The sequence below is a fragment of the Rousettus aegyptiacus genome, unplaced genomic scaffold (assembly GCF_014176215.1).
Source record: "Rousettus aegyptiacus isolate mRouAeg1 unplaced genomic scaffold, mRouAeg1.p scaffold_m13_p_3, whole genome shotgun sequence".
Lineage (NCBI taxonomy): Eukaryota > Metazoa > Chordata > Mammalia > Chiroptera > Pteropodidae > Rousettus > Rousettus aegyptiacus.
In genome coordinates, this window is record NW_023416306.1 from 33,321,283 (window position 1) to 33,348,606 (window position 27,324).

Below are 27,324 nucleotides of genomic sequence, written 5' to 3' on the forward strand. Positions count from 1 at the left end.
TTTGATTTGATCTTTAATAAAGAATTTCATTATTTCTTAAAAGTGCTATTTAGGCTATTGAGAATTCCAGCGGAAACATAGTTTGTAACATGAGTTACAATGATCATAATGTCTTTTAAGAAACTCATATTCACAGCTAGAAAACTAAAGGTTTATATATTCCATCTAGTGTAAACAAAGTGGGTGTATTCATTTAAAATACATGGAACTAGTATTAATCAAAACTATTGAACTGATATAAATGGCCATAGCTGTAGCAAAAAAAGCTCTTCTAGACACAATAGAAGTTTAAAAGCTTTTACATAAGAACCTCCCATCTCTTTTCCACCTTGAGAGTTTCTTCCAATTCTCTAATTAATGTCAGAACACAATTTCTGAGAGGACATTAATAAGGTTGTTGATTTCATTGTCTTTACCTTAGTATCTGTGCCATGAGGCAGGAGGTCATTTTATAGGTTAATTTAGATTAGGAAGAGATTGATAGTCTCTTGTAACTGAACAACCGCAAATGTGTTGATATTCCACTTTATCTTTAATTGGCCTACCTATGTGGTGCTAGGTGGCTCAAGATGTTGCTGTGATATGATTGTTCTTTTGCTGCCATTTTGGTCAAATGCACCCATTTGGTTAGTAATCTTAAATATCAACACCTTAAAAATAATAAAATAGGTTAAATTTGTGGATTTATTTCTGTTCTATCCAATAAAATCGACCATTTACAAAAAAATAAACTTTAATGATGTTTTCATTACATTAAAAAATTAACGAACAGAAAGTACCATCTAATTGCATAATACTCCTTACAATTTATTTATTAAAAAGTTGTATTTTTAACTTAGCATTGTTATGGCATGGTTATTCATATAATTGTGGGTGTAATTAAAGCAGTTATTTTTGATGGAAACAAAATTTGTAATAGGAGCTACAATCCAATAGAGTTAATTTTAGTGGAAACACAGTTTGTAATAGAAGTTACAATAACAATATGATTTTTAACAAAATCATATTCACAGCTCATAAATTAAAGGTTTATATATTTCATTTGGTGTAATCAAGGTCAATATATTCATTAGTTTTAAAATACATAAAACTTTTGTTAGTATTAACATTTAAAAAGATGTAGCCCTAATTGCATTATAGATACTTTGTTATTTATTAACCACAAAGCAATATATGGGCAAGTTGCTGAAAAATGTAATCTACAAAATAAATACAAAATATATTGTACTTACATATTGTAAATATTTTATTTACAATAAAAATACTGTAATCTGGAAATTATCATATTTATTTTGTTAGAAAAAGTATTTAAATATATAGTTGCCATTTTTTTTGGAAAAAAATAAGAATTTGTTACTATGTTGTTAAATTTTTTTTTTTACCTTTATCTTTTTTTTTTTAAATTAAGTTTATTGGGGTAACATTGGTTAATACAGTTATATAATTTTCAGGTGTACATTATAATTCGACATCTGTATATTCTATTGTGTTTGCCACCCAAAGTCCAGTTGCCTTCCGCTATCATATATTTGATCCCCTTTACCCACTTCACCCTCCCCTTACCTTTCTATATTTGACCCCCTTTAACTGTCTAATTTGATTTACTCTACCACTTTCTTCTATCATTTAAAAAAAATATTATTTTTCAATTATTTTTTTTGTTAAAGAAACAAATGCCAGGAGAGCGGTAGACAGAGGATATGTTCAAGTCCTTTTAACAATTTATGTAGATTGGCACCGCCATGATAATCGGCATAGAAACATGCTCATTCGGAAAGGAATTTTACAGAGTTTAAAAAGTGTTACAAACATCAAGTTGGGAAGAAAAGCATTTATTGATGCCAATGGGATGAAAATTCTCTATAACACTTCACAAGTGAGTTTTTAAAAATTTTCTTCCTATTATTGTAATTATGTTTTAAGAATATGATTTGGTTCTTAAGAAAACTTAATATTTCTAAAAATACTTAAAAATTACAATAAATATATTTTAAAAAATTGAAAACCAAAATCAAAAGGCATAAACATTTCTTAATGTGATTGCAGACCGATTAGAGAAGAAGCTTAGTGCATATCTCTCCAATATGAGATTTTTTTTTCCATAGGTAAAGAAAGACATATAAATCTGTCAAGTAGGCTGGAAGGGATTCCATATTGCCATGTTTTACAGGATGTGCTGTACTTAGTTTTGCATGTTTCCCTCATAAGTATTTATGGACCATTTGCAAATCAGCAGGACGGTTCTGTCGTTTTTGAGTGTTCTCAACATCTCCCTCCTAGATAGACCATTTTTAAACAGAGGAGGTACAAAAGTGAAAACATGAAGTTGGGGATCTTACTTCTGACAGCCAGCATAAGCACAAACCTTCCGGCACTGTCTTTAGTAATATTCCTTTTAGTGTCCGTAGAAGACTGTCAGCTATGGGAAATAGGGATGTTGTAGTGCAACCCTTTGTCATTAGGAGGTTGTAATTATTAGAAAGAAAACCGTCTTTTTGAAAATTCTATGCAGTTATTTTGGTTGTGCCCTCTTGGTCTTAAACAGTCCCTTTCTACATGAGAGTGAAGATAGAACATACATTTTATGTTAACCCTTAACTTTTTTTCCTAGATTAATCATATACACTTGTTTTTATTAGCGATGTAGGCAGTGATAGATATTTGAGAAATGCGGAAAAGTTGAATAACTTTGGTTATGCCACTTAACATTCGTGAGCCTTAATTTCTCATCTGTTTTGACAGGTCACATGTGAAGATTTGTATTACAAATTTTACAGGATATTAAAGTGCCATCTGAATGTCAATAATAGTAATAATAATAATAATAATAGTAGTAGTAGTGTTATATGATATACTTGCAGACCCTCTACATATTAGCTCTTCTTAAGATTAGATACTGGGACAGCAAATTAAGACTCTTAAAACTATTTACTAGAGGTGCTATCGCGTGATAACTGATAACATTCTGAGAAACGTTCAGCTAAATACACATTCCATTTTCTTATACCTTTCTTACTATCTTTCTTACCTAATTTTTTTCTTCTTTTAATTTTTTGTTTTTAATTTTGTGTGCTAGGCTTGCAAAATGTTCCCTAAATCACTCATTTATATTACTTAGTGCTTTAGTGACTTTTGTTACCAAAGATTTTACTGATTTCTGCTTAGTTCAAATATTCAAGGAAAAGTACTACTCAGTTTGCCATATGAGGTTCTTTACAAGAAGAAACTTCTGAATAGTCAAAGCTATTTTATGATTATGATAAAATGCTGCTTTGTGTGTGTGTGATATTTGTCTCTTGAAAATTATCAATGTATTTATTCTAAAGTAATCTAAAATTGGTTCAATTATTTGCCAAATGCACATTGTTTTTCTTTTCTTAAAAAACAGGAATGTTTGGCAGTCAGGACTCTTGATCCTCTTGTCAACACCTCCAGTCTGATAATGAGAAAGTGTTTCCCCAAAAATCGCCTGCCACTCCCAACGATTAAAAGTTCTTTCCACTTCCAATTGCCAGTTATTCCTGTGACTGGACCTGTGGCCCAGCTCTACAACTTACCCCCTGAAGGTAGGACCACATGCTCATAGGTGGCTTTAGTCATTCTTGAAATTGTGTGACAGTTGGCTTTTTTTTTCCCCCTAACTTCCCAGCAAAAGAAGGCCTTAAGGAACACAGTGAACTTTTACCTTATATTTTAGTTAACAAATATTTCTTTAAATATAAGAAAATAAGGTCTAGTAATTCAGGGAAGTAGCGTGGAATGTTACATATATGTAAATGTGAACTGTGCAAAAATTCAAGCATTGTATAGGAACATCATTTGATAGTTACATAAAATTTCAAAGTATAAGAATGTAAACATTAAGTGTTTAGGTAATTTTATTTGAGCTAACAATTGTAGCTTTTTCATGAACTTCATTTTTTAAGTTAAAATACCTAATCACCAAAAGTGTTATGGTTTATGCTTAACATATGAAATTATCAGAAGTTGGCAATTCGTTCTTTTCTGTAGAATACTGTAGGTACATAGTAAAGGAAGTTAGAGTTTAAACTTCTTAACATAGGGAAAAAGTAGAATTTTTTTTTGATAAGACCTAACAAAATGGAAAAAAGAAAGTAGTCCAGGCTATTAATAGATTTTCTGACGTATTTTTGTCAGTTGATCACTTTTTTGAAAAAAAAAAAAATTGAAAGTCCTCTATATTTAAAAGCAGTTATTTGAAATAAGTGATATAAAGGATTTTTGAAGTAATTATAATTTATTTTGTTGACAGATTAATCAGTGGTGTATATTACAGAGTACACTAATATGATTTTATTCTTAAATATTTAATTATTAAAGTACAAGTTAGCTACACAAAATATCAAAATGGATTAGTCAAAAACTTCCTTTAAAAGGTTTAAAAGTCTAAGAGTAATTATGGGACTTGAGTAAGATAGCTAAGTAAAAATAATTTTATTCCTTCTTTCTATTCCATTAAAAATTGCCATTAGACCTTTAAAATAGGGAGTTATCTGTACTAAATCTGAAAACTAGGTACTAAAAGGAACATTCTCATGAATCAAACATAGAACATGGAACAAACATGACAGAGATACGATAGATTAAAGAAGAGTGACACTCTCTACTCACCCTAATATGAAATGCAGTATCTCTGACTTCTAGTTGAGATACCACTAGCACCTAATTGAGGGACGGTCAAGGAGCAGTTGGATCCCGTTCTCTCCTGAATCTCGGTGTACAGTTATGGGGGTTTAAGTGGTGGTTCTAACTGGTAGAGAGCTGGTGAGACTTCTCTGTGATATGCAAGTAGTGGCTCTGGAAGGGAGATAGGATATGTCTCATAGAGTTCTTTATACAGTGTCTAGAATAATCACATGGATAAGGAAAGCTGACTTCTGGTGCAGTGAATTCACCAAGCATGGGAAAAAATGATAGCGATATTTTTCTAGAGCTCCTTTTGTGACTCATCTCAGACTGATGGATCGCTGAACTAGAATGGAGATTTACAATGACTGACAAGTCTTCATCGCTAAAATATAAGAGAAGGTTCTTACAACAACTGCATAGACACAAGGAAAATACTATCTTTCTGTTTTCCAATATTTTCTCGCATATTAGGCTTCTTTACATTTATCAAAATTTTTATTTTTATTTTTTTTTTACCTTTCTCAGCTGGTTTCATGAAGATAGAATGGCTGTTTTTTTTCCCCCTTTATTTTATCCTCAGCATCTGTTAAATTGCATGAGATATGTATGTATTTAACATTTGTTGATGAATGGAGTTGACCTCGAGACTTATTTTCTTGAATATTAAATGCCAAAAGATAAGCAGTGTCTATGGAAATTTGAAGAAAGAGTTCTGACTTAAGATTTCTGAACCCATATTAGTTGTCCTTCATATGTGAAGGTGACATATTCTTAGGTATGTAAGGGTACAGAAGTATATTTCTGAGGTACCATTTCTGAAGTAATTACATGAAATGTTACTCCATTGAGGCCAGGGATGAATTAAGGTGTCAAGAATGCAGTAGGGCATGGTGGCAGAGTAATTGTATTAAACATTACAAATTGTTCATTATATAATATTAAATAGATCCTTAGACTCAGGTCTGTTGAACCATAGAAATCCGCGGATGGACTTCAGAGACTGTGAACACTTTGAAATTCTGTATGAAATTATTTATGTGTTTTTTCTTGGGAAAAAATTCTTGAAAGGATCTATCCATCACTGCTATAGAAAAGCAAGGAAATTTCAAAGATGCACAAAATTTTGAAAGTGTTAAATACAAAGCAAGAACTAGCAAATCTGTTTTAGTAAAAAGATAGATAAATGGATAAAATACTATTTAAAAAAAGAGACTTTCAGATTGGGTTAAAAAACAAAATATAAGTAGCTGACACATATTGGGGACTCTTAAAACAGCAAGATGGAAAGCTTGAAAGTACGATCAACAAATGTGTATTTGATATTCCTGGTTCAAAAGAGGTAAGGAAGACAGTATTACTACCATACAAAATATAAATACGGAACAAAATTTATAAAATGAGATAGCAAAGATTTTATACAAGCTAGATAGATAATGTGCCAAATACTAGAGCAAAGATAGATAAAGCTATAATGATTTGAATAATAAGGGGAAATGGATAGAAACAGTGTTAATGGGTGATGTTAATATCCCTGTAAGTTCTTGGCAAATTAAGTAGAGGTGATTCAGTTAATCTAGTGGATGCTATAGATAACTTCTGTTAATATATTTGAAAATATGACTGAAATGGACAATATTTTGGGAAATATGAATAAATAAAATTAACCTAAATAGTAGAAAACCTGCCATTGAATGTGTAGTCAAGTTACCTTCGGCAGAACACCAAATGCTGATGACTTTATAGATTACTTCTTGCAGCCTTTCAAGAAATTTTCCTATACTTTATTTTCCAGAACATAGAAAAAAAAAGGGAAAGTTTAGAAGCCAAGATGATGCAGAAATAAAAGCCTGGTAGAATAACCTGAAACAACCTACAGATCATCGTCACTCATGAAAATAAATATAAAAATTCTAAAATAATAGCAAATTGAATTGAACAGTTTTTACAAGTATAGGACACTGATAAAGTAAGGATTATTTTTAAGGAAGTAGGTTCATTGTAATGTTAAGACCATAATTAGTAAAATTTATCATCAGTAGGTCAAAGTAAACCAATGATTATCTCGGTAAATGGCATGAAGAGATTTAATAATAAAAATCATTATTAGCTCCAGATAAAATTTCTGTAGGAATCCAGGAATATTTTCCAAACAAGCTGAGTATTCTCTAACTCAGATCAATAGCCAACATTGCAAATAGTAAGTAAATGTTAGATGATGCCTCTTTCAACCATTATTAATTAATGTTGTTTTGAAAACTCCAAGTCAGTAAGAGAAAGGAAAGGTCTTAATCATTAAGACTGAGATGAAGTTAATATCCATGGAAGATATTACTATACTATCTATGTAGAAAATCCAAGCAAGTCAATTGTAAAATGTGTGTTAGACAAAATACAAGTTAATTGAAGTACTATTTACCAGATAAATGAATAAAATTTATTAGCTTTTCTACGTGTGTTTTATGTATATGTATCTCGACAAAAACCAATTAGAAAACATAAGGGGAAAGCAAATCACATTTACAGGAGCAATAGCAACAGCAAAATAAACGTCTTGGAATATACTTTCTAAAACCTTACAGAAAGCGCTGACTCATTCCTTTTAATTGTTATATCATACAGATATACTATAACTAGTTTCCTATTAAGAGACATTTGTTTTTTTCTGTATTTTTGTTTTTATAAATGAGCCAAAAATGTTTTGAAAACTAACAAGAATGATTTATATTTCTTGATTTTAACTATATAATTAAACTATAATAATTTATTGGTTTAGGTATATGAATAGATCATTGGAATAGAATGTAAGGTCTCAGACACCCTAAGCTAAATGGCATATCACACTTGTAGTATAAAACCAAAGGCAAATGCCATATAAAGGGAACTATTTAAAAGGTTTTATTAAAAATTAAAAACATTTTCTCTCTGATGCTTAACTGCATTTTTCTTTCTCCTTATCCATCAGTCATCTTTCTTGTTTGCAATAGACTTTTCTGAATTCAACCTCTCTCTTTTTTCTAATAGTTCCTTCTCCAAATGTCAGTTCTTCTCTTGTTTAACCACAATAACTGCTGCTAGTACATTGGCATAAATAGACCGAGGTTACCATATGCAAATGATACTTATTGTTTTGCTATTTCCAAAAGAATTTAAAGCAATTTGGTACCAGTATTAGGACAGACTGAGCTGCTTTTACAAAGTAATCCAGGATAGTATCACAGTCACTCAAGTAACAACAATAATAACAGACATTTTAATAGCACATACCCTTTGCCTGGCACATTACATTTATTAATTCTTTTAATGCTCACAAGAACACTATGAGCGAGTATCTCCATTTTACAGATGAAAAAAATGAAACATAAATAACTTATGTAACTTGCTTAAGATCAGAAAGCTAGTAAGTAGAGGAACCAAAATTAGAATTAGGAATTCTTCTCTAGCGCCCTTTTGCTACACTGCCACAGGATAGAAGATTTTTTTCTCACATATCCTTCCAGAAGATGGGCAGGTGATCCTGGGCAATAGGCCTCTGTTCCACTAGGTTATCAAAGAAAACAGGTTCTTTTTGTTTTTATCATTTCCTATGGTGGCTTCTTTGTTTGCAAATAGAAAATGGTAATGAAAGGAAATGGAGAGGGCAATTTTCTTTTTAAAGAAAGGGACCTGGAATTTGTATTTACCACCTGTCCCACATACCATTGGCCAGAAATTGGCCATAGGACTGTTAACTACTGTGAGGGAGCCTGGAATCTGACGTCTAACTAAAATTCAGAGGTTCTGTTACTAAAAGGGAGGAGGGGAGGACAGTTACGTGTGGGATGGGGAGGAGTTTCTCTTCACTAAATTAAGTTACAGTGGAAATGGATGTCAAAAGGAGTTTAAAGAAGGTGTTGTCAGCAAAATGGAGAGGTAGGAGGTCTCAATGCTCATCTTCCCCAGAAATACAGTAAAAAAGTAAGACAGCCAACTTCAAATCCATGAAAATATCTCAGAGATAGCTTTGGACTACAATGAAGAAGCGTAAAAAAACCCTGCAGAGCTCAAAAACTGAGGACCACCACACAGAAAAGTATGGGAAGTATTTTATCTACATCAACTCATCTCTCAGCCCAGAACAGCTTGGCACTGGGGGGTGGGGAGGTGTGTTCTCCTCAGAGGAATTTCTTCCCATTGGGAAAAGGAGAACAGGAGGACCCCAGAAAGTCTCACCCCTTTGGTCATTGGTAGCCTTTGCTCTCAAGGTCTCCCAAATCTTCACAAAAGTTGATCCCAGTTGCCAGAGCTGCCTGGAGTCCCAGCTGCTACATTGACTCACTAAGGTGGAGTTGTCATTGTGGGCCCAGGCTGCAGTGGCATCAATCCCTAGCCGGAGTCACTACAGTGAGCCCCAGAGAACCAGACTCCTTTTCCATGAGAAATCTTCACATTCTGTACCTTAGACACCAATGCCACTGTGACGACAAGTGCACCTGTACCCCAGAACCCAGACATTGGAAGTTTCGTGTGCACATGATCTTAGGACCCTGGCTCTGCTGCTTCTCTGAGTGCCAGCATACCAGATGAGGTACCAAGAGGAATCCCATTGGCTGGACTTCTTCCTGTGGGCATAAAAAAGCAAGATGAATCCAGCAACCTTTGTCTCTGAGGATCCCAGTAGCCCTAGCCACCACTGACACCTGCAAGACCTCTGTAATATTAGCCATAAAAGACCTCCATAGTCTTTGCTGATGTTGACCTCAGCTTATGGAGCTACACAAAGACATGTACATGATGGAACATTTTTATGGAATTGAGGTTGATCTGATCAGCTTGAAATAGGTAGTTATAACTAACTATCAAATGTATTATGAAAGCCTAATGGTAACCACAAAGAAAATCCTATGATAGATACACAGATGATAAAGAGAAAAGAATCAGCATACCACTACAAAAATCATCAACTCACAAGGAAACACAGCAAGAGAGGTAGAAAGGAACAAAGGGACCACCAAACAATCACAAGGCAATGAACAAAATGTCAATAGTAAGTCTTTATCAATAATTACTCAAAATGTAAATAGTTTATATTTTCCAATTAAAAAACTTAGAATGACTGAATGGATTAAAAAACAAGACCCAACTTTATGTGCTGTCTACAAGGGACTCATTTAAGCTTTAAGGACACTAGTAGGCTAAAAATGAAGGAATGGAAAAAGATACTCTGCAAATGGAAATCAAAGGGAGGGATAGGCATACTTACAACACACAAAATAGACTTTAAGTCCAAAACTGTAACAAGAGACAAAGAAGGTCATTATATAATGATAAAGGGGTCAGTTCATCAAGAGGATATAATTATAAACATATGAATCCAATATTAGAGCAACTAAATCTATTAAATCTATTAAACAGTTATTAATAGATGTGAAGGGAGACATAGGAATGCATTTATAGAAGTGACTTCAGTACCCCACTTTCAACAGTGGATAGATAATCCAGACAGAAAATTAATTAGGTAATAATGGACTTGAATGATGTTTTAGACCAAATGAACCTAACAGATATATATAGAAAAGTCCAGCAATAGCATCAGAATACATATTCTTCTCAAGTGCACAGGGAATGTTCTCCAGGACAGATCATATGTTAAGTCACAGTAAGTTTTAACAAATTTAAGAATATTGAAGTCACAAATATCTTCTCTGACCATAGTGGTATGAAACTAGAAATCAGGAGTAAAGCTGAAAAATTAAACAATACACTTTTGAACAACCAATGGGTCAAAGAAAAAAAAAAAGAAGTAAAAAGATCTTGAAAAAAATGAAAAGGGAAGTACAACATACCAGAACTTATGAGATGAAGCAGTAGTGGTTCTAAGATGAAAGTTTATAGCAATTATCACCTACATTAAGGAAAAAAATACAAATAAACAGTCTAACTAAACTTCTAGAGACCAGAAAAGAACAAACTAAGCCCATAGTTAGCAGAAAGAAGGAAATAGTCAAGATTTGAGCAGAAATAAAGGAAATAGAGAGTAGAAAGACAAATAGAAAAGATTAGCAAAACTCAGTGTTGGTTTTTTGAAAAGATTAACGAAATTGATAAAATTTTAGCTAGACTAAAAGAAGATGACTCAAATTAATAAAATATAAGTGAAAGAGGACACATTACAACTGATAACATAGAAGTACTCTCAAAAATTGAAGAAGGAATACTTCTAAACTCATTTTATAGAGCCAGCATTACCCTCCTGATACCAAAGCCAAGAAGAGAAAATCATAGGCCACTATCCTTGATGAACATACTTGCAAAAATTCTCAACAAAATACTAGCAAATGGTTCAAAAGCAAAAGGATAATACACCATGACCAAATAGGATTCATCTCTGGGATGCAAGGCTGTTTCAACATCCACAAATTAAAATGTGATACACTACATTAACAGAGTGAAGGATAAAAATTGTGATCATCTCAACAGATTCAGAAAAAGCATTTGACAAAATCCAACATCTTTTCATAATAAAAACTCTCTAAGTATAGAAGGAACATTCTTTATCATAACAAAGACCATATATGACCATCCATAGATTATCATACACAATGACAGAAAGTCAGAAGTCTTCTAAGATCAGGAACAAGACCAGGATGCACACTCTTGCTATTTCTATTTAACATAGCACTGGATATCCTAGCTATAACAATTAGTCTAGAAAAGGAAATAAAAGGCATCCAACTCAAAAAGGAAGAAGTTAGTTATCTCTGTTTGCATATGGTGTGATCTTATAGAAAACCTTAAAGTCTTCACCAAAAACTGTTAGAATATGCATAAATTCAGTAAAGTTTCAGGATTGAAAATCTATATACAAAAATCAGTTGTTTCTGTACACCAACAGAGAACTATCTGAAAGAGATATTTAAAAAAAACAATCCAATTTACAATAGCATTAAAAAACAATAAAATACTTAGGGATAAATTTACCAAGAAATTGAAAGACCTGTACACTGAAAACTGTAAGTGAAGAAAGGTTGAAGAGTATGCAAGTAAATGGAAAGGTATCCCATGTTCTCTGATTAAAAGAATTAATAATGCGAAAATGTCTATACTACCCAAAATGATCTCCAGATTCAATGCAATCCCTATCAAAATTCCAATGACTTTTTTCACGGAAATATAAAAAATCTTATAAAATTCATATGGAACCGCAAAAGACTCCAAATAGCCACAGCAATCCTGAGAAAGAACAAGGCTGGAACCATTACAGTTCTTGATTTTAAACTATTACAAAGCTAAAGTAATCAAAACAGTGTAGTACTCAAGTAAAGCAGGCACATAGATCATGGAACAGAGTTGAGAGTGCAGACATAAACCCATACATACATGGTCAACTAATTTTTGATAAAGACATCACTAACAATTGAGAAAGAGCAGTCTTTTTGATAAATGGTTTTTGGAAAACTAAATCTCCACATGCAAAAGAATGAAACTGCACCTCTGTCTTATACCACTCAAAAAATTAACTTGAAATGGATCAAACACTTAAATATGACCTGAAACTATAAAACTCCTTGAAGACAACTTGAGGGAAAAGATTCTTAACATTGGTCTTGGGAATGAGTTCTTGAATAAGACATCAAAAGCACAGGCAATAGAAGCTAAAATAAAAGTGGGACTACATCAAACTAAAGGTATTTTGCACAACAAAGGAAACAACATAATATTTGCAAACTATATGTCTGATAAGTGGCTGATATTCAAAATATTTGAAGAACTTATATAGCCGAATAGTACAAAAGCAAATAATCCAATTTAAAAATGGGCAGAGGACCTGAATAGACATTTTCCCAAAGTGTACAAATGGCCACTAGGTGTCTGAAAAGGTGTGTAACATCACCAGTCATCAGGGAAATACAAATCAAAATCACAATGAGATATCACTTCACACCTATTAGAATGATTATTGTGAAGAAGACTAGAGGTAAATATTGGCAATGATGTGGAGAAAGTGTAACCCTCATACACTATTGGTGGGAATGTAAAATGGTACAGTTAATATGGAAAACAGTATTTAAGTTCCTCAAAAAATTAAAAATACACCTACCATATGGTCTAGCAGTCATACTCCTGGGTATATATCCAAAAAGAATTGAAATGATCATCTCAAAGAGATACCTCCATAGCCATGTTTACTGCAGCATTGTTCACAGTAGCAGAGATTTGAAAACTATATAAATATTCTTCAATAGATGAGTAGATGAAGGAAAAGTGATTATATCTGTATATCTATATGCGAGATAGATATATTTATCATATGTATGAGATAGATATGTAAATATTCAGACAATAAAAAAGAAGGAATTCTTGCTGTTTGCAATAATGTGGATGAATCTGGAGGACGTATGCTAAGTGAAATATGACAGAGAAAGACAAATACTGTATGGTGTCATATATGTGGAACCTTTAAAAACATTCGATATCATAGAAACAGAATAGAATGTTGGGTGGCAGGGGCTGGGAGAGTGGTAATGGGGTGATGAGGCAAAAGGGTACAAATTTTCAGTTTTAAGATTAAATGCTGAGGATGTAAACTACAGCGCAGTGATGATAGTTAATAACACAGTATTGTATACCCGAAAGTTTCTGAGTATTCTTAACACACACACACACACACACACACACACACACACACACACAGTGTTGACTATGTGAGGTGATAGATGTGTTAATTATCTTCATCTTAATAATTATATTACAGTTTATATATCAACTATCACATTATACACTTTAATAATTATACAATTCTGTTTGTCAGTTATTCCTTAATAGAGCTAAAGAATAAAAAAGTTTGGGAAAGTATCCTTTTAAAAGAGTCTATATTTTGTTTTAAAGCACTCAGTTACTTACAAGAGTACTCTTAAAGCACTCTAGTACTCTTCTTTCCTTGTCTTGCTCACCTCTGTGGTCCTTATGTCCTCCTATTCCTTGAGTTTTTCTCTAATCCATATTCATTCTTCATTCTCATTACTACTGACAGTTATTGTCTTTTTCTCTATTAATTGGTCTTCCACATATATGCTCCCTCTCTCATACCTGCCAGAGTGATCTTTTGCAAAATGTAAGTTGAATTAATTTATTCTCCTCTTGAAAATCCTCAGTGCTTATCTTTCATAGGTTAAAATTCTAAACTTCTTGGCCTTCTGTACCCTTCATTTTCTCATTTTTATTTCCCTCTTTTAATACTTTCCCCAGCATACAAGTTAAATCATGCGTGGCTTATTATTTTCTGATGTCATCTAAATTCTTTATTTTAGCATTATTATTTCCTTTCTTTAAAAGTCACACTCACTCATCCTTATGTTTACCTAGAAAGCTATGTTTTCTTCAGGATACTGCTTAATTATTACCTGTTTTGTGACGTGATCACTGATGACCCTTTGTCCCCAAGCAGTTTGTAGTTATTCCATCCCTTGCTTTCTCGTAGTATTTTTAAGTATATGTCTTCATCAGTATATATCGTTTGTATCTTATACATAATGGTATTATATCAAAAGATAATATAATTACTTGTTAACTCTTTTCTGCTCTTTAACCTCATGTGCTCCCTGAGGGCAGGGAGTATATTTATACATCTTCTAAAAAATTCCCAGCACACAACACAATACATGGCACATGGTAGTCATTGAAACAAATGGCAAGTGAATTGTAAAGGGATGAAATGATTTATTGAAATTTATACAGATAGAAAACAAGATGGTTTCATTCAGGCTATTGCAAAAATAGATAGTGTTTTTTTACATTATTAATTTTTAAAAACAGTAAAATAACTCATTCATTTTTATAATGCTTTTCCAATTTTTAAAGCACTTTCATGTTATCTCTTAGGTTTTTCAATACCCTGGGCAGCCTTAGAGACATTTTTAATAAGAAAATTTATTTAATTTTTCTTTGATGATTGAAATATTTACATATGTAACATTCTGCCTTTGGATGTGCATGTTGAAGAATGCTTACCTCTGACCTACTTACTTATAGCACATTTTGTATCACAGTGGATGACGTAGTAGATGAAAGTGATGACAACGATGATATTGATTTAGAAGCTGAAAATGAAACTGAAAATGAAGATGACCTAGATCAAAATTTTAAGGTTAGTATTAATTTCTGTCTTTAGTCACCTTTATAGATTGCATACTCAGTTGTAAAACGAAGATTGGGTAAATACATACAGCTAATGGTAAATTAATTTTTTTGCCCACATGTTTTTTTGTCATGGCTGATTATGGACAGTAAGCTACTGAAAGGGAAAGTAATGTTTCTTTGAATGAATTGCTCTGAAGAGGGCCTTAAAATTACTTATTTTAACTCTTTTTGACCAGGAAGATTTTATCTAGCCTTTCTGACTTAGGTTTTAAAGTCTAAAGAAATCTAAGTTTGAAGTGAAGTGTTTTGAGACTTAAAGTGGCAACCTATTTCTCTTTCAACAATCTTTTGTGAATACAAAATAGTAGGAAAGTACTCTATAACTTATGGCTTCTTGGTAAGGATTAGTGTTTGCATAATGCTTCTTAAGTTTTAGTTGAAGAAGGAAACGGACAAAGTGTTTATTGAATTGAGAAAAGAAAAAATTGTTGTTACATGAGATATTAAGTAAAGAGGCAGGTGAGTTTTCGGAATTTTATGGCATTTTTACAAGTCTTGATGCTTTATATTTTGCTTTATTTAGTGGTAGAAGGGGCCATGTTAGCAGAAAATGTAGAAAAATGTCTGCTTAATGCCTTCATTTTTCAATGCTTTTCTGGGGGAGGGGGATTCATTAGACTCTTAACTGCTTAGCCCTTTTTGTCTTGAAATGCTACATCACAATTGGGGTACACTGAGTATTTGACTTTCTGGAGATAGAATCTAAGATACTAGAAGGAGATTTCTATCTTAATAGCAGATATACAGCCAGTTTCATTATCACTAAATGTGACCAACACAGACTTTGGCAAAATCGTCAAGTTAGCCAGTCTGGTAACATGATGGTCTGTATTCTGGACTCAAGAAGCTACAAAGAAGAAAAACAATGCTGATTCTCATTGTCAAGGCAAAAAAATAAGAATAAAAAATAAATAAATAAAATGGGGTAACTATGTGTTTATGGTTATGGAGTTGATATGCGTGAAAGGATCCAAGGATATAAGCTTAGGAAATTTAAATTCTATATGTAAAGTCATTCTTAGATGACAGGAGCTATATTAAAATCAGTTGTTCTTTAGGAAGTGAGTGTTTAGGGGTAGTAAAATTTCCCAGATTAATGCATAAATGCATGCTTAAAATTTTTTTAAAAATCGTTTGAGGGTAAGTTACATATATACCATAGTCCTTTGCCCCTAAATATGTCTGTATATGTTTCCTAAAACTAGTGATACTCTCTTACATAACCACATGTCACCTTAATAAATGTATAGTGATATAACACTATCCGTGTTCCATTTGGTCAATTATTCTAATTATGTCCTCTATTATCTTTTCCCATTCTCTAGTATAGAATCTAGCATCAGGTATTGCATTTAATTATCTTGTCTCTTAAGTCTTCTTTAATTTAGAACATCTCTACAGATTTCTTTGTCTTTTATGACATTTACTCTTTGACTAATCTAGTGGTTGACTCCATTATTCCCTGGAGTATCCATGACTGCTCACCTTTCCCCATGTTACTTTAATACAGCAGTTATAAGAAAAGTAATAGATTGAATTTATTGAACTCTTAATCCTATGCTAGCCTATGCTCTTTATATATGGTAACCATTAAATTCTCATAGCAGTCCTATGAGGTATATGGTATTATTACCTTTGCTTTAGAGGGCTAATAATTGGAAAACAAGGCACAGAAAGTTTATCGATATAGCTTATAAGGGATGGGGCCGGGATTCAGAATAAAGCAGTCTCGTTTGAATGTTCGCTCTCTTTTCCACTATTTTATAAAATATTTTTCTTTGAGGGCTACAGAATTGTTGGCTCCTTCAGATTACTGAGTTGTATTATCTTATTTTTCTTGTTTACCACTGCCTGCCTTTCCTCTCATTGGCTGTTACATTTGGACATTCCTTATTTTTTCCTTTTTACCTAAATTCCACCACTTCTTTTATGCTTCAGGTTAACCTGCTACTTGTAGTGGGTATAGATAGTATTTGTGTTCTGTTGTGGTTCTAGTTCTAGAGACTGTTTTTTCCTCACCACAGTGATTCCATTCTCTTTGCCTCAGATTTTTAAGAGTTTGGAACATTTATAGAAACCTGGAGGTTCTGGAAGACTTGTCTCCAGATAGCCAGGATTTGTCAATATATAATAAACTTTAGTGCATTATTTTTTCCCTCAACTTCAGAATAGCTTTAAGGAGTGGTAGAAGGTTGTTTTGTTTATGTCTTCTGTGTCTGTCAGTGGCTCTACTTCTTTTTCCCTAGACCAAAACACAAAATGTCCTATTATTAATCTCTTAAAGTATAGTTTTCTTTTCTCATTTTGCCCATTTTACAGGTAAATTTTTTTAAAGCAGAGAGTCACTATGTAAGGCTGCATTTTTTACAAAATAATATTGAATATTGAGCTAGTATGGCTAGAGAAAATAATGTGTCTGTAAATTTTTTTTGTAAATTTTGAAAGTGTTGTCTACTTTATTAGATGCCAATCAAAATTATATTTTGATTTATCAATGCATAATTTAAGATAAATTACATATTCATGTAATAATTACATAATAATGATACGATAATTAACATGTTACCCATTAAATAAACCAGTTTTTATTATTTATGGCAATGGGGAAATTTTTATTGGTTATACAAATAATAGCTAAATTCCTGAAAATGGAATACGATACATATTTTTTCTTTTAAATTACTTATTAATATGAAAATGTATAAATACAGTCAGATACATGTATATGAAGCATTTTAAGGATTGAAGCATAGTAGAATAAATTTAAGGCCAAAAAGTAAGTAGTTGACTCTGGCGGTAAGATAAATAGAAAACCAAAAATGAATATCAACTGAAAATTAATAAGTGGTCTTATTATCTCTCTTTAGCCATCAGTGAAGGTAATGATGAATTTGCATTTGTGTAAGGCCAGAGTTGTTGAGGGTCCTAGAGAATAGCTTGGATGGTCGGTAAATGACACTCATCTTCCCATCATGGTGTATGTTAACTCTTTGAACAGATACAGACCAAATGAATTCTGGATGCATATCATGTTTCTCTGAGGTCATACTTCTTTAAATTTACCTTCTTCTTTCCCAAAGGGGCATAGAAGTCATTTCTTACTGTCGTTCCACTTCTACTTTTATTTTCCCTGGAAAACATAGAGGATGGTGACATTGAGCTTTTCTAAGGGTACTTTGTTGACCATGTAATTAATATAAGAGTGCATGACAATCATTAGTCTTTATTGAGGCAGAGCATTTATGTCGACCCACATTGCATGCTCTGAAATCACTGGCTAGTTTTACATCCTGGCTCCTCTCTTTGTCAACTGTGTAATTTTGAGTAAGACGCTTAACCTCTCTGTACCTCAGTTTCCTCTTCAGTTGAATGGAGGTAATGGTACTATCTACTTCATAATGTTCTTATATAGGTGTAATTAGATAATACATGTAAAATCCTTAGCATAGTGCTTCACATATTTGCAGTGCTCAGTGGATGTTAGTTATTTTGATTATCACCACTACCATTGTATACGTATATTTTAGCTTTCTTAAATTTTAAACTGCCCTTTAATTACGATCAAAATGATGGCAATTAGAGAGATTGGGGGAAGCATACTTTAGTCTTGATCTTGACACTAGTGTTTCTATTTTGAGGAGCCCAAACACCACGTTATATTAGAATAACATTTGACAAAAACAAAGCACAGCAAAACAGCCAAAACAGCGAGGCAACAACAACACCCAAATATAAGCAAATTTTAATTTACAGTAATATTAACATAGCTTTTATTCAGTGATTAATCTCTAATTACATGTAATTAATAATTTGGAAAACTTTAAATCTGAAATATAGCCTGTAGTTTTATGTTTTTCTTAACTGGTGACATGCCATTTTTATTATTTCAGAATGATGACATTGAAACAGATATTAACAAACTAAAACCCCATCAAGAACCAGGACGAACGATAGAAGAACTTAAAATGTATGAACACCTTTTCCCTGAGCTTGTTGATGATTTTCAGGTATAAATATAGAAAATTCAGCATCTTCACTGATTTTAAGAAAAAGTTATTTTTTATCTCTTAGGGATATAATAACTTTTAATTCTGCTTTTCATTTCTAAAAAAATGAAAGTAGTATTTATTGCTTTTCTGAATGATGTTAGACCATTATTTCCACATTCTGTAAAATGAGGGGACTAGCTCGTTTAATTTTTAGAATAGCTTTTTAATTTTTTCATCACTTTGGTTTATTATTTTGACAGCTTTTTACTCTTAAAAATAATCTTTAAAATGGCATTTCAAATCTTATTTTAAAGTCTTTGTATCAGTCGCATTCAACTAAGGGGAGATGAGAGCTAAGGAACTGCGTTATTAAAAATATAGTCAATGCATGTCGAGTATTTTTTTCCTGATAGTTACTATATAAATCATGGAATGCAGGGAAGAGAGGACAACTTGAAGTCTTTAAATCTTAAATTGGTTCATAGAGAGAGTGATTTCTTGTTAACACCTTACCTTCATTTAGTTACTGGAGTTCAGACTGTATTACACAGCAAGTAAAGCTGATTGAATTGATGGCAATTAGTAGATCTAGTTTCTTATTCTCACTGAGCTGCTCACTTGTGGCGGGTCCTTGAATTTCTTCAAGTCCCTGCAACTGCCCAGGACTTGAAATAAAGGGTTTGAACCAGATAATCTCAGATTTATTTAGGTCTTGCTGCTATATGAAGGTTATATGTGAGAAATAAGAGAAAAAATTGCTAGCTAATGTTTACATTTCACAGTTCTAATTACTCAGGTTTCTTTAGGAATTTATGAGTTTTGGCTGCAGTAGAAGCAGCAGCAAGTTGCCCTCCGTCTCCCTTCCCCAGTGTCTTTTTACCCTCACAGATTTGGGGTATATGGAAAGGTACTCTGAAATCAGGGCTACTAAAAAAGGGCAGAATGGAGAGAGTATTTGTCAAAAAGAGAAAAAGAAGAAGGTAGGAAGAGGCATTTGGGAAAGGATACAGGGTGATTTTCTTCCATTCAACCTACAGGAGGTATCTGGCTGCTCTTTTAACACCTTTTGCCCAGGTAAGAACCACTTAAAAATAGAAACCCCAGAGATAACAAATACTGCTAACTCATAGTAGAAAAATATTATGGGGAAGGAACTTGGGGGAGGAATTGATTATTGTGTGAAGAAATCACCTGTGTTCTTCTCTATGTGCATATGAGAACTACATAATGTTTTTAAAAATTGTAGGGATAGAGAAGAGTAATTTTTTAATGGGTGCGAATGCCAGGATTTTGATTCTCATTCTTTCACAAGCCAGTTCTTCATTCTTGTGAACTATAGTGATGAGTTCTTCTTGTATGTTTGTTTGCCTGTTATCACCCAGAGTAGGCTACTCTAGATGGTTTCCTCCCTGGTACCTAGGAACTGCTGGCCAACCTGTCCTTTAATTTGACTGCTCCTAGAGCAAGTTCCTCCTTTTGGTCAGACTTGGTGTGTCCAGGGTTAGATGGTAAGGATAGGTGTGAGTGTGAGAGCTCTAAAAAGTCTTCTTCTCCAGCGAGTACTTCATTTTATTGTGTTTAAGCAAAAGAAGTTATTCAGGTATTTCAGTAGTACATATTTATTTATGTATTCTCTATTTTGCCATAAAGTTTTATGTGGTGGATAGTTAGCTCTATTTCTTTAGCATATGTTATGAGAAATAGCACATTGTCTTATTTACATAATTGGAAAATCATTTCTAAAGTAGTTGTGTTGGCATTGACTATCTTTCTCATTTTTAAGTTTCAGAAAAATGCACTGTTCAAATACTTGAATCTATTTTTTGAAGTACTGTGTTGGAACTACATATAGGCAGCAGTATTTAAGTGACGTACTTTTGAGAATTAAAAATATTAGTTGGTTCCAGGCAGGAAGTGTTTGAAAGAATTTTTTCAGCCATCATCATATCAGATACTGGCAGATCATGAAATATTAAACGTAAATGAAATTAATTTTGATTATGACTTTTTCTACTTGGTTTTGCATGTCATTTTCAACATCATGTAGTGAAGTTTAAAATTACTTGATGTGTTTGAATCCTGAACACCACCCACTTTGTTGCCAGATGTGTGAAGGCTATTATTCAATGGCCAGAGGGAGGCAAAATGAATACATTTGAAGGCAATATATGGAATTATTAAAATAATTATAAACATCCTTTTTGAGGGGAACTTACTGTAGTGGTTTAAAAGCTATAATTATTTAATCGTAGTGACAAATTATAGTTTTATTTGCTTTTGTTTCTTCATGGCAGAATATGGGAAGTGTCAGAATCCTGCATTTTCACAGCTATTTTTTCACACATCTATGGTAGTGTGATGACATTTACCATATGGACTTTTATTATGTTTTGTTTTTCTTTCCTTCTTCCTTCTTTTTAATTTGGTTTTAAATTTTTATTAAAATTTTGTATGGGCAGAGTTCAAAGTGTCAAAAAGTTTTACACAGTTTAATCAAGAAAACTGTAGTTCCCTTCCCATCTGCTATTTCCTACGATTACTTTTAGCACGTTTTCGAAGTTAATCCTCATATTTCTAAATGATATGCTGACAGTGCCATGTCTTGATTTTTCCTGCTTTTATTCGTTCATTTTTTCTTCCTTTTCTTCTTTTTTTTTGGTATAATCATCTTAAGAAAACATCCAGTACTTTTCAGCCTTTCTTCTTTTACAGCATTCATATTTTTAGGCTATAAGTTTCTTTCTAATTACTGTTTAGCTGCATAAATTCAGATATTTAGTATTTTCATTATCTTTGTTTTGAAACTTTATCTCCATTACGGTTTTTTCTTTGATTCCTTGGTAATGTTAAAGCTGGCTTTTTAATTTATAATTTTTCATTTATTCTTTTATTGATTTTAAGCATATTATAGGAGGATAAGAGGACATATTTTGAAATTTTTGAGGCTTATTTTATGATTTTAAATAAGGTCAACTTTTGTTACTATTTCTGTGTCCTTGGAAAGCATTTTTTGGCTTTTGGTTGGTACAGTTTTATATTCATTCACCTGTTAGGAAAAATTGTTAATCATGTTGAGAACTTTTCAATTTTTATGGATTTTATTCCTATACTCAGTTATTGTGAAAATTGTGTTAAAAATTTCTCAGTATGATTGCAGACGTCTGTCTTTTTGCAAGTCTGCTTTGGATTTTTTTTTTTTTTTTGAGGCTTATTTATTGTGTATAAATATAAATTGATTTCTCTTCCTTTTGAATCGAACTCTTTATTATTATGAAGTTACTATCTTTAAGAATTTAAGGCAGAAATGTTTTTTAAAAATATTAATGTAATTACATTAATTTTGGATACTTCCCTGATATCTCTTAAAGTTTTCTTACTTTCTACTTTCTGATATTCTAAGATGTGTATCTTTTAAACAGCATATAATTGGATTTAAAAAACTCAAATCTGAGTCTTTGCCATTTAACTGAGACATTTAGTTCATTTACATAACATTGTTCCTATATTTGGATTTGTCTTTATGAGATCTTATTTTGTATTTTCATTTGATTTATCTCTATGTTTTTGTTCATTTTCCTTGCCTGCATCTGGACTATTTTTTGTTGTTGTTGTTTTACTCTTTCACCATTATTAGTTTGAAAGGTACATGGTCCTATTATTTTTTATTTTAATCAGTTTTCGCATGCTATAATTTATATACAATGAACCATTTTTATTTAAAGTGTAAGTTTGAGCATTGACATAGATGCAATAGTTCTGGTTACTCTTGATACTGTTACATACATATTTACTAAATTCTGAAGTTAATCAGGATCTTTCTTTCCTTTTTCTCTTGGTTATAAAAGGAAACAGAGTATTTTAACTATAATCACCTCCCAAATCAACTTCTGTGCTTTTAATTTATATTTTAACTCTGGCTTTAAAAAAAAAAAAACCATGTGATGGTACAACTTTGTATTTCATATTTAGTTTAAGATTCCACCTACATTTTTACTACCTTTTAATTTTTCATCTTGTGTTCTAGACCTTCTGTCTGAATTACTTTCCATCTGCCTGATTTATGTCTTTCAGTGTCTGACTGTGTCTCTCTGTTGTCTGTCTGTCTCTGGGTCTGAAAGTGTTTTTCTGTAATCATTCTTGAAACTTAGCCTTTTTTTCCTCTGGCTGATTTTTAAAAATTAACTTTATTGAAGTAAAACTTATATGCAATAAATTGCGTATATTTAGGTCCAACACATTTCGATAAATTTATACAACTATGTAACTACCAAGCCAGTCAATATATGGAATTATTTCTGTCACTCCAGAAAGTCTCCCTGGGCCCTTTGTAAGTCAGTCTTCTCATCTCCTGCCCAGTTAACTACTGATCTGCTATCCGACAGTCTAGGTTAATTTTGCCTTTTCTAGAACTTTTTATAACTGGAATCATATAGTATATACTCTTTTGCAAAAGGCTTCTTTTGCTCAGCATATGTTTTTGAGACCACTCACATTATTGCATAAGAGGTTCTTTTTTTATTGCTGAGTACTGTCTCATTGTATGAATGTATCACAATTTCTTCATTCATTCATTCATTGATGAATACTGGAATGTTTGCAGTTTGGTGTTACTATGAATAAGATTGATACTAACGTTAGTGTGCAGTGCTTTTTGTGGAAGTATTCCTTCATTTCTCTTGTGTAAATATGTACAAGTAAAATTGCTGGGTAGTATGTATGGTCAGTGTATGGTTTCACTTTATAAGAAATTGTTTCTGGTGACTTTTAAGATAATTTCTTTAGCTTCATTGTTCTGCCATTTCCCACTAGTGTTGACCAGGTGTGGGTGTTCTATTTTTAAATCTTGAATGGGATTCAGTGTCTTTTGGAATCTGTGAATTGTTTTCCAATAGGATCTGGAAAAACTACCCAAACCTTCAGTATAAAAATCAAAATTCTTACAATAGCCTGTAAGCCCCTGCAGTATCTGGCTCTCTTTACCTCTTGGAATTAATTTTGCTCATTTTCTCCCAGTCCCGCTGACCTCCCTGCAGCTCATTGAACACACCAGGCTCTCTCCCACTCTGGGACCTGTGCGCTGAGCTGCAGTCCTCTCTCTCTTCGCTTGTGTTTCATTTCAGTGAGGTTTCCTTTAATCAATGGCATTCACAGTTGCAACCCACCTCTCCTCCCCTGGCACTCCCAAATTCATGTTACCCCTTTCCCCGCCTGTTTCTGCTCTAACACTTTACCTTTCTAATGTTCCATAAAATATCTTTACATCATGTTTATTACTCACCGTATTGTCAGTCCTCTCCACTTCTTTCGTGGAAGAATGTAAGCTGCAGAAGAGATGAATTGTTTTGTGTTGTTTAACTGATGGCCTGAAATTGTGCTTGGCAAAAACCTTTGACACTCTAAATACTGTAGAAAATAGACACTTGTAAATATTTGTTGAATTAATGAACTACAATTTTGTTACTGTGTTTTCTTTAGTAGAATTTTGGATGATTTTACTGTCTTTTAATGTTTCTAAAATTTCCCATGTTTCTGTTACATGTAGGCATTTTTATAATAGAAAAAGTAAAATAAGAGTAATGAATTTTCTTGTGGTTAAATATTTTGTCTTTTATTAGCGAAATTAAAACATACCCTGTTTTATCCATCTTTAAAATTTTCAAATGTTAGGTTCCTGCAGCAGCACATAAAATGAATATGGTCTTAGTTTTGTTAACATGTTTTAATATATACAGATAAAAGACTAAACATATTTTTTATTTTCAAAGGACTATGACTTAATCTCCAAAGAACCAAAACCTTTAGTATTTGAGGGGAAAGTACGTGGTCCTATTGTTGTTCCTACGGCAGGAGAGGAAGCATCTGGGAATTCAGGCAATTTAAGAAAAGGAGTTGTAATGAAGGCCAATGTGTCTCCTAAAGGAGATGAAGATAGTAAGAAACGTACCTTTATGGATCTGGCAAAAGAAGATATTAAAGATCATGACAGAACATTACAACAGCAGCTAGGTGATCAAAATAGAACTATTTCTTCAGTCCATGGCTTAAACAATGATATTGTGAAGGCCTTGGACCGAATTACATTGCAGAATATTCCTTCTCAAACAGCCCCGGGTTTTACTGCAGAAATGAAGAAGGACTACAGCCTCCCTCTTACTGTCGTTACGTGCGCTAAAGCATGCCCACACGTGACTACTTGTGGAAATGTTCTGTTTGAGGGAAGAACAGTTCAGCTAGGGAAGCTATGCTGTACTGGAGTTGAAACTGAGGATGATGAAGATACTGAGTCTACTTCATCAGTGGAACAAGCATCAGTCGAAGTCTCTGATGGACCAACGCTGCACGACTCAGATCTCTATATTGAGATTGTGAAAAACACAAAGTCTGTCCCAGAATATTCAGAGGTGGCTTATCCTGATTATTTTGGTCACATTCCGCCTCCATTCAAAGAGCCTATTTTAGAAAGGCCTTATGGTGTTCAAAGGTGAGTTACAATTCCTTCTTTCTAAACAAGACCATTGTCAAAATATGAGGCATACTATAAAAAAAGCTACTTTGAGTATTTATGAAGGAAATGACTCTAAATTAAAGTTATTGTCATTTTTTATTCTGCTTTGGGGATTTTACATTGTTTTGAAATTGTTCTTAATGGGTTTACTTGGTTTATTTCCTAAGCTCATTACTTATTCAAGTGGAGCATAATAGATCCTGATCATTGGACAATTTGGAAAATTTTTGTTTAAATTGAATCTGAAAATATAAAAACAGATTTATTAATCTTTGAATAAATATTACATTAGTAATATATATTAAATTAATAATTTGATTATCTTTTTAATTTGATTTAGGTATATAATTTAAAAATAGCAATATAGACAGTATTATTTTGTTGTAAAATTTGAAGGAAATATACAGTATAAATATTTTGGATTTATAAAAGCAGTAACTTTATAAATCTTGCCAATTAATTTTAGAAATTACAGATAGTATTAACTATTGCCAACTAGTGAATATTTGGCCAATCAATACATTTTTGACATGACTTGACTATTTTCAGTGATTATGGTTAAGGTTTTGTTATGATGGCTTACCAGTATATAAAAACATTTATATGCTCTTGTTATGATTGTAGTATTTAATGATAAAGGAAGACGTTGCTGTGTATATTTGATTTCCCTTAGACTCTAAGCTTCTCTAAGGCAACAATTGTATCTTATTTTTTATCTTTAACATGTAGCAAATTAATCATTTTTACTTGGCAACTTAGTGTATGATTAATGATACCACTTGGCTTGATCTACCGTTTAGAATCACATGTAGCATAACATCAGGACAGGGGACTTACTTTGCTAGGAATGGTGTATGGAAATGAACCTGTGCCTTAGCATCTACTGATTGTATCACAGACAATCCAGAGGCAGTTGGCTTCTTGGAGTATGGAATGGCCTTCAAAAGGCACAAGTGAAACTATAACTCAAAGGAAATACTCTATAAGGATCGATTGTCATCCTTCGGAATGTAGTAAATGCACTAAATTAGAAACTTCCACATGGTTCTGTGTCTCCAATAGAAAAAATACATGGGGCTGGGAACCAGGAGGTAGGAACAGAAGTAGTCCTACTTGCTGTAGCTTGCAGTGTCCCAGTGGGGGACTTTGTGTTTTCTGTCCCTGCACCCCTGAGCTCTGCAGGGTTAGTAGTCTTGTTTACCAATGTGGGTGCAGTCTTTCCATGGGGGACATAGCAAGGGTACAATTTAACTACAAGCCGTCGTTGCCAACTGGTTGCTTTAGACTCTTGTGTCTAGCACTGGCAGACAGGAATAGGCTACCTTGACCTAGATCAGCTAAAGGAGGCATGATTGCTTTTAGGCAACAGGTAGAATATGTGTGGAACTCAAGTGATTCACTGATTTTTGGTGTGAGTGGACATGTCACAGCTTCCCTGGAATGAAAATGATGTGATTGCCAGGGGCTCAGATCTCTTAGGAATGAGAGTTCAGGCCATTTAATCTTATCAGCTGCCGAGGCCTACCCAGGTGATAGCTCAAGGTGAATGGGATTTAGAAAGATATTGGAGGATGGAGATGAATTGCACCCCCGAGAACCATCACAGTGATAGGGAAAAAGTTTGTTTTTCTCATGTTTTTCTTCTCAGTTTCTCCTCAGGAGAGGTGCACAGGAACTGTGGAGTTGCTCCTCTCCAAATATGGGCGGAGAAGTGGATCTGTGCAACATGTAGTAGCCATGGCAATGAGCCGCTCCTCTCTCCCCCTTCATAAGAGAGTCTGCAGTGAGGCTTGCAGTTATGGGCAGCCTTCAGCGGCCATACCTTTGGGATCTCTTGCAGCATGCATGCTGAGGCCATACCCTCTATATTACTTCCAGTCATTGGTTGACCATGGTGGGGTTACTAGAGTTGAACCATTCTTGACCAGTGCAGAGATCTGCTAACCGGCAGTCGTTGCCATGGGGCGCCCTGTTGGCTTGGTCGAGCCTTTTGCTGAGCTGCAC

General features: G+C 33.1%; 1 protein-coding gene across 7 annotated transcripts in view; it reads left to right on the forward strand.

Moving 5' to 3' along the window:
• Positions 1–27,324, forward strand: part of AGTPBP1 (ATP/GTP binding protein 1) — a 125,678-nt gene that overhangs the window by 47,454 nt on the left and 50,900 nt on the right. For 5 of the 7 annotated variants that reach the window (XM_016130304.2, XM_016130301.2, XM_016130307.2 and 2 more), the window contains 5 exons: positions 1,668–1,876; positions 3,389–3,566; positions 14,676–14,773; positions 18,717–18,833; positions 24,581–25,296. In XM_016130304.2, the coding sequence (XP_015985790.2) occupies positions 1,668–1,876; positions 3,389–3,566; positions 14,676–14,773; positions 18,717–18,833; positions 24,581–25,296 (1,318 nt within the window). Of the gene's footprint in view, positions 1–1,667; positions 1,877–3,388; positions 3,567–14,675; positions 14,774–18,716; positions 18,834–19,852; positions 19,890–24,580; positions 25,297–27,324 lie in introns of all 7 variants that reach the window. The other 2 variants (XM_016130303.2, XM_016130306.2) reach the window with 2 other exon arrangements.